Genomic DNA, 7,500 nt, shown 5'->3' with positions numbered 1-7,500 from the left:
TCTGCCCAGTGCTCTGAATGTCAACGTGAAGAAATTCAAGCAAGCGCGGGTAAACGGCGGGAGTAACTATGACTCTCTTAAGGTAGCCAAATGCCTCGTCATCTAATTAGTGACGCGCATGAATGGATTAACGAGATTCCCGCTGTCCCTATCTACTATCTTACGAAGGCCGTTATGCTGTCTAACCAGTGGTGGAGTCCACCTATACTGGTAGAAGACGGGCGGCTAAATGTCCGATCTCTCAACCTTCCCGTGGTGTAAGATGTGAGTAGCCGGGCAACCGGTGAAACCAATGAGAGAAGGGCGACTCCCATGCGGTGTGCAGACGAAGACGCAGAGGGACTGGGCAACCGGCCCCTCCAAGCCGAGTCTCGCACTCTGCCCGCCGTGGGCGCTAAGGTGTCGGACACTTGTGTCTAGTATCCTTGTCCACCGGCGAATGGCACTTGCTCGCTTCTGCGGCGCTTGCTGTGCTCTGGCTCCGGCCGGGGTGCGGCGGGCGCCGCTTTTGCGTTAGCGGCGCTTGTTGTGCTTCGGCTTCGGCCGGAGTGCGGCGAGCGCCGCTTTTGCGTTGGCGGCGTTTGCTGCGCTTCGGCTTCGGCTGGGGTGCGGCGGGCGCCGCTTTCGCGTTGGCGGTACTTGCTGCGTCTTGGCTCCGGCCTGGGTGCGGTGGGTGCCGCTTTGGCTCTGGCGGCGCTTGCTGCGCTTCGGCTCCGGCCGGAGTGCGGCGGGTGCCGCTTGGGCGTTGGCGGCGCTTGCTGTGCTCTGGTTCCGGCCGGGGTGCGGCGGGCGCCGCTTTCGCTTTGGCGGCGCCTGCTGCGCTTCGGCTCCGGCCGGGGTGCGGCGGGTGCCGCTTTCGCTTTGGCGGCGCCTGCTGCGCTTCGGCTCCGGCCGGGGTGCGGCGGGTGCCGCTTTCGCTTTGGCGGCGCCTGCTGCGCCCCGGCTCCGGCCGGGGTGCGGCGGGCGCCGCTTTCTCGTTGGCGGCGTCTGCTGCGTCCTGGCTCCGGCCGGGGTGCGGCGGGCGCCGCTTTCACGTAAAGACATTTCGCGATGCACTAGCCACGCTGCGGATGTCACATGCAGAGGTTGCAAACCTGTCGGGCGCGAGTCTGACTTGTACTGTGTCTCTCTGCGAGGACGTGTCTCCGTCTCTGCCTGTGTGCGCTACGGAGTTCACTTCTCACTGTCAGGAACGAAGTGTTCCTACGCTCGACTTTTCGGACGTGGACGCTTCGCACCAAGACACAAGTGCCAATGGGAGTTTAACTCCCCACATGGAGGTTTGTCACGCTGAGCGTGCGCCTCCACCTACTGCGAGCGCTTGTAGGTGTCGGACTCTTGAGTCTAGTATCCAAGCTCGTACGTAGGATGTGCGCGTGCAGCGACGTGTGTCGACAGCTGTCGGCACGCGGAAACTGCCGTGTGCGCACGGTGGCGCGTCTTGCGCGGCTCGCCGGTGGTGGGTTCCCGCTGTGGCGCCGGCCTCGCACGTGTTCCGCCCGGCAACTGTCGGGCGGCGGTGCGTTTTGGCCGGGGTAGCGGCGGGGCTCGTCCGCTGGCCGAGTTACGCGCGGGCCCGTGCCGTGTCGGCTGTGCTGCGCTGGGCCGTGCCGGCGGGGTGGTGCGCGCGTTGCTGGCTGGCGCGAGGTGGGCGGTCGGTCTCTGACTGGCGGTCTGCTCTCGCTGCTACGCCGGCGGCGGGCGCCGGCCCTGCTGTGCCCGGTTCGGCAGGCCACGTCCGGACAACTTAGCGGCGCCGCCTGGCCATACGCAATGTTGGCTGTGGTTGGTGCGGGCGGTTGGCGCGCAAAAGCACAGTGGGGAGTATGGCGGTCATCGTTCCTGCTGAAACTAAGTCTCTCACCATAGAGGACTCAATGCGGAAGCAGGCCGATGTCCACGAACGGGGAAGGACGTCCGACTGCGAAGCGCCCTCTGACTTTCAGAGGATGCAACGCGGACGACGACTCGGCCTCGCTCGGAGGATTCCTTGGCGGACAACTGCGAAGGGGCGGCCGGCAACGGCCATCACAACGCGGAAGTCACCAGGAGCTGCCACAGGAGGATGCTCCTGAGTGGTCTAAGACCACGACCACAGGGACGGAGGCTAATGCAGTCGCCGTACGGGCCTGGCAAACCCGGGGTGCCCTAGCCCGGAGCTGGCAAGCGCTACCAGCGACGGCCGTAATCTAGGACATGCACTTCAACGACTGCTGTGAGGCGCGCAGTGGAACGTCGTGCGTGTTCCGGACCGGTGTCTTGGCTTAACCGCCCGGGCAAGAGAAGGACAATCTCTATAATCACCCCTCACCCTCTGCGTTAGCTGGCGGCTATGGGGCGCAAGGCTGTTGAGTTGTGAACAGTCATGAGTCAGCCACCTCAGAGGACCGGCCGACCCTCTGTTGTATAAGGCTTACCCAGGTGTGCGGGGCGACGCCTGGGTGGACCACATAGATCCCTAGCTGTTCGTGGGAATCACATGGATTCTTTCAAACAACCTTGTCCCGACGGAACTGGTGGGCCGTCGCGGAGTCCAAACACCAAACATTCGGGGAGCGAGTCTGACACCTCGTGTAAAGACGAACTCCCAAAACAAGGGCAGTCGGAGGTCCCTAGACCACAAGACCATGACCCCGCGCTTAGCGCGCCAGAATTGGAGTTCCGGACACCCCGTGTGCGGAGCGCTAAGACTGCCGCAAGCGAGACGCTGTCACTGACGCTCGCAGACACGAGTGAAAGTGACAGTGAGAAAGAACGTAAGGCAAAGCTGAGGAAGCAGAAGAAACACCTGCGAAAAGTGCTCCGGCAGAGATCGCAGAGTGCGGACGCTGCAACCGAGCTAATGCCGCCACCCCGCCAGCCGGCGCCAAAAGCGGCACCTAAGGCGGGAGACAAGCCGGAACCGGCGCAGGTAGCCGGGCGCAAGCCCAGCGGCCCAGTCGGGGACGGCGATACGGGTAAGTCTGACCCGAAGGCGAAGACGAAGGCCTCACGGCCGACGACGCCGCCGGCGGGGAAGACTGCGGGCAGGCCAAAGCTGGCGCAGGTAGCCGGGCAGAAGCCCGGCGGCCCAGTCGGCGCTGGCACGTCCACCCAGACTCGCCCGGCGGGAGAGACGGTGGCCGCACGGCCGAAGTCTCAACCGTCGGAAACGGCGAAAAGTGCGCGGAAACCGGCGCAGGTAGCCGGGCAGCAGCCCAGCGGCCCAGTCGGTGGAAGTGCCAGCAGTAGCCGCGCCTCTACGCCAATGTCGGGAACCGAAGGGCGCCAGCCCGGGACTCGACGGAAGAGGCGAAAGAAGAACAAGAAGCCGGACTCGGCGCAGGTAGCCGGGCAAGTGCCCAGCGGCCCAGTCGAGGACGGCAAGTCCCCATACAAGGCAAACCCTAGCGATCTTGCGACCATAAAGCTTATCGCGACGCGGCTCGAAGACGTCCTTGAACTCGTGGACGACTCTCTAAAACCGGGACAACTGGTGGAGGAGGAAAGTCTAAGTGACCTCAAGAGACAACTGAGAGCAAAGTTGTTTGATTGGGCTATGGCGCAGTCGGCCCTCACAGGAAGGGTGGAAGCTTTGGAGGAGGAGCTGGCGAGGACGAAAGCGGTGCCCCTGGCGCCGCCAAAGACCTTTGCACAAGTTGCCGCCGCTCCACCCTCGACAGAACGGAAAACGCAGGCGATGATAACCAGAGCTCAGACTGAGAAGGCTACGCTCTTCATCAAGTCTAAGGCAAATGAAAGCGGTCAAGAAGTGAGAAAGAAGTTCACCTCCCTGGTCAAGCCAGAGGTAGATGGAGTGAAGTTCTCACGGGTCACCACCAACGGCCCGACGCTCATCGTTGATGTGGCGTCAGAGACTGATCGTCAAAAACTTCTCGCTAACAATAAACTGACAGAAGCTCTGCAATGCGAACTGCCGAAGAAGCTCAATCCGCAGATAATCATATATCATGTACCTTGTGTCATGAAGAATGAAACTGTGGTTGAGCTAAGTAGAAAGCAAAACGACCTTGGAGGACTTTCGGACTCACAATTCCGCCAGGAGTTTAAGCCGAAGTTCCGGACTGGACCAAGGGGGAGACTAACATCACATCTCGTGGTGGAAGTAAGCCCCAGACTCAGAGTCGCAATTCTTAGGCAAAAACGACTGTACATGGGCTTCGAGTCCATGCCGGTTGATGATTACCTAGACTTGTCTGTCTGCACACGGTGCCAGGATGTAAACCATACGGCAAGGTTCTGCAAGCAGGACCCGAGTATAATAACATGCGGGCACTGTGGCGAAAACGGCCATATGAGAAAGGATTGTCGAAAAGCGGGGGACCAACCGGTCTGCATCCCGTGCAAAAAGCGTAATCGCAAATGCGTAACGCCGGGCAAAGAGTGTGATTTCTATAAGATCCTCACACAACGTAAAATCCAGCGGACAGACTATGGGAGACAAGACCTCTCGTCAACCGTCTCCTTACCGGCTGCCGCCTCACCTATTGCCGACCGGACTGTGAAAAATCACAATGCCTGTGTTGGTTAAAATAGGACAGCTGAACTGCGCGCGATCGCAAGCGGTGATGTGCGAGGTGCGACGCCGAGCGGAGGAGGAGTCTCTAGACATTTTATGTCTGCAAGAGCCCTACTCTAAAGGCGGAAAGATCCGATATATGCCGACTACAGCTCAGATTCTGGCAGGAGGAGAGCATCCTATGGCAGCAATCGTTGTGCTAAATCGATCTATGAGAGCAGTCAAAGTGGCGCACCTTAGCAACAACTGCATGGTGTTAGCCGAGATAAATACTGGCGATTTCACCTTTTTCGTGCTAAACATGTACTTCCAGTACAGGCATAGAGAAAGGCCGTACATCGATCAGTTAAAAGAGGCGGTTGGGTTCTATCGCAATGACTTGCTCATTTGCACAATGGACGCAAACGCCATGTCACCCCTATGGCACAGTGACATCACGCCTCTCGGCGCGCGACGCGCCGCTAGGCGGGGTGAGAGACTCGCTGAAGCAATTCATGAGCTCGGACTAGAAGTGTTGAACCGACCAAACTTCCCACCAACTTTCGAAGGTCGCCGTGGAGCGACCTCGAACATTGATGTGACACTGAAGAGTGCACACGCGCATCTCCGTGCGGAGAATTGGAAGGTATGGCGGGGAACGACACTAAGTGACCACAACCTAATCACATTCACTGTAGCCTATGATGGGGAGCCTCCTCCTCTAGACCAGATGAACGGCATCGCCAAGTACAACTGGCGAAAGGCTGATTGGGATCGACTAAGAGGAAATCTAGTGATACCGAATTGGCCAATGGATCGCGTTGTGGACGTGGACAAAGCTGCAGAAGATCTGACGGTAGCCATACAGACGGCGGCAACGGGCGCAGTCCCGTTGGCCCACACAGGGAAGACGCCTAAGGCGCCTTGGAACCCTGAGTTGCAGCGTCTCCGACGCGAATGCAGAAGGGCGCGGCGGCACTACCAGCGCAGCATAGGCGATCACATGCGTGAGGCCACGCTTGCGCGGTACAGGCGGGCCAAGGCGGTGTTTAAGCGGACGCTGCACACGGTACGGACTGAGAGTTGGCAGTCTTTCGTTCGCAGCAGTCTGGCGGTCGACCCCTGGGGAACGCCGTACAAGATTGCAGTGTCGAAAGTTCGGTCACCGACGGTCCTGTCTACCCTAAGGAAGATTGATGGAAGCCACACAAAGGACTGGCAAGAGTCAGCCGAGCTACTTATGAGCACTATATTGCCAGATGATAGTAGCGAAGATGAGAATGAGGAACAGGGATATCTGAGGAGACAACTCGATGAGGTGTATGCCGATGAAACGATAGTTGCTCCATTCACTGAACGTGAAGTTACCAACGCAATTCATGAATTGCGCCGCAAAAAGGCGACGGGCCAAGATGGACTCGCTGCCGAGGCTCTTCAAGCCTTATGTGCGGAGATATGCCCTTACCTGACGAACCTCTACAACGAGTGTTTACGTCAGGGACGAATACCGATGTCTTGGAAGACAGCCGAAGTGGTAATCCTGCGAAAGGGTGAGGACAAGGATCCGGAGGTGCCGAAATCGTACCGACCAATCTGTCTCCTGAACTCCATGGCCAAGCTCCAGGAGAAGCTCCTATGCCTTCGGCTAGAGCAACACCGGGAACTTAGGGGACGAAGTCCCGACCAGTACGGATTCAGGAGGGGCCTGTGTACAGAAGATGCTATAAACAGGGCAATGTTGTTGGTGGACACATCTACAGCTAAGTACGTTGCGGGGATAATGGTCGACATCGCCGGGGCTTTTGACAACCTATGGTGCCCGGCCTTGTTCGACAGCCTAAGGAAGTTGGAATGTCCTGGGCCCCTGTACCGGTGCCTGCTGGACTACTGCCGTCACCGGCGGGCGGTCTTGCGGTGCCCGGGGCGGGCGGTTGAGAAGTTGATCACTAAGGGATGCCCGCAGGGCTCAGTCTGCGGTCCCATATTCTGGGACGTGAGTCTGGAACCTGTGCTGGAGGAACTTGGGGAACTGCGACAAGTGCGAGGCGTGGTGGCGTACGCTGATGACATTCTTCTAGTAATAGAAGGTGATTCTCGGGCACTGCTGGAAGCAAACTGCAACGCAGCGCTCAATGCACTGCAGCAGTGGTGCCAGAAAGTGAAGCTGAAGCTGTCTGCAGAGAAAACGGTGTATGTCATGTTGCGCGGCCGATTGGCGCGTGATCCTTTGATCCGAATCGCTGGCGGAGCAGTCAGGCGAAAATACATGACGAAGTACCTGGGGATTCACCTAGACGAGTCCAGACTGTTCACTGCGCACATCGAGATCGTATGTCGCAAAGGCCAAGCCATATTACACACAATAGCCAGCATTGCCAACAGGCAATTCCATCTGCCACTGCATACACTAAGGCTATATCACTCGAGCATCCTTATAGCCATCACGGCGTACGGGTCGAGTGTTTGGGCTCATAGACTGAGAAAGAGGAAACCTGCGGCGGCGATGAGGAGGCTGCAGCGCCTCGCGCTGGTGCGCCTCACTGGAGCATACAGCACGACATCCGCTGATGCGTTACTTGTCGTAACAGCAATCCCCCCACTCGACCTACTGGTCAGAGAAAGGGGTGCGCTGTATTGGCTCCGGAAGGGCAATCCGGAAGGAGTCACTAACATCTTAGGCCGACCGGCAGACAGCGCTGCTGAAGTCCGGAACTGGCTCCTAGACGAGTGGCAGCAGAGGTGGGACGCGCTCCGCACTGGCAGGCGCGTGCACCGCATATTCCCCAACGTGAGAGAGCGGATGAGACTCCGGTTTCTGAAACCCTCTCGGGGACTGGTGCACTTCTTGACAGGACATGGCCCTTATTCCACCTATTTGTGCTGGACTGGCAAAAGTGAAACCACAGACTGTGACTGCGGCGAGGTAGGATCCCCGGAGCACGCTCTGTGGGACTGCCCACAATTTGCAAATGCACGGGATGGAGTACTGCTCCCTAACAGAG

General features: G+C 58.9%; 1 protein-coding gene and 1 pseudogene across 1 annotated transcript; one reads left to right on the top strand and one right to left on the bottom strand.

The window, feature by feature from the left end:
* LOC126197843 (large subunit ribosomal RNA) overlaps positions 1–190 on the top strand; it is a 2,992-nt pseudogene extending 2,802 nt beyond the window's left edge.
* A 323-nt stretch (positions 191–513) lies between these two features.
* Positions 514–1,044, bottom strand: LOC126195587 (serine/arginine repetitive matrix protein 1-like). The gene has a single exon (XM_049934213.1). It carries the CDS (start codon positions 1,042–1,044, stop codon positions 514–516), a length of 531 nt encoding a protein of 176 aa, XP_049790170.1.
* Positions 1,045–7,500: the final 6,456 nt, after the last annotated feature.

Source organism: Schistocerca nitens, chromosome 7, assembly GCF_023898315.1.
Source record: "Schistocerca nitens isolate TAMUIC-IGC-003100 chromosome 7, iqSchNite1.1, whole genome shotgun sequence".
Lineage (NCBI taxonomy): Eukaryota > Metazoa > Arthropoda > Insecta > Orthoptera > Acrididae > Schistocerca > Schistocerca nitens.
The sequence above is the reverse complement of the archived record's forward strand: the minus strand, read 5'-3'. Positions and strand labels throughout refer to the sequence as shown.

Bases quoted from the DNA above. Each gene is read 5' to 3' on its own strand.
- LOC126195587 (XM_049934213.1), bottom strand. From the start codon at position 1,044: ATGTCTTTACGTGAAAGCGGCGCCCGCCGCACCCCGGCCGGAGCCAGG.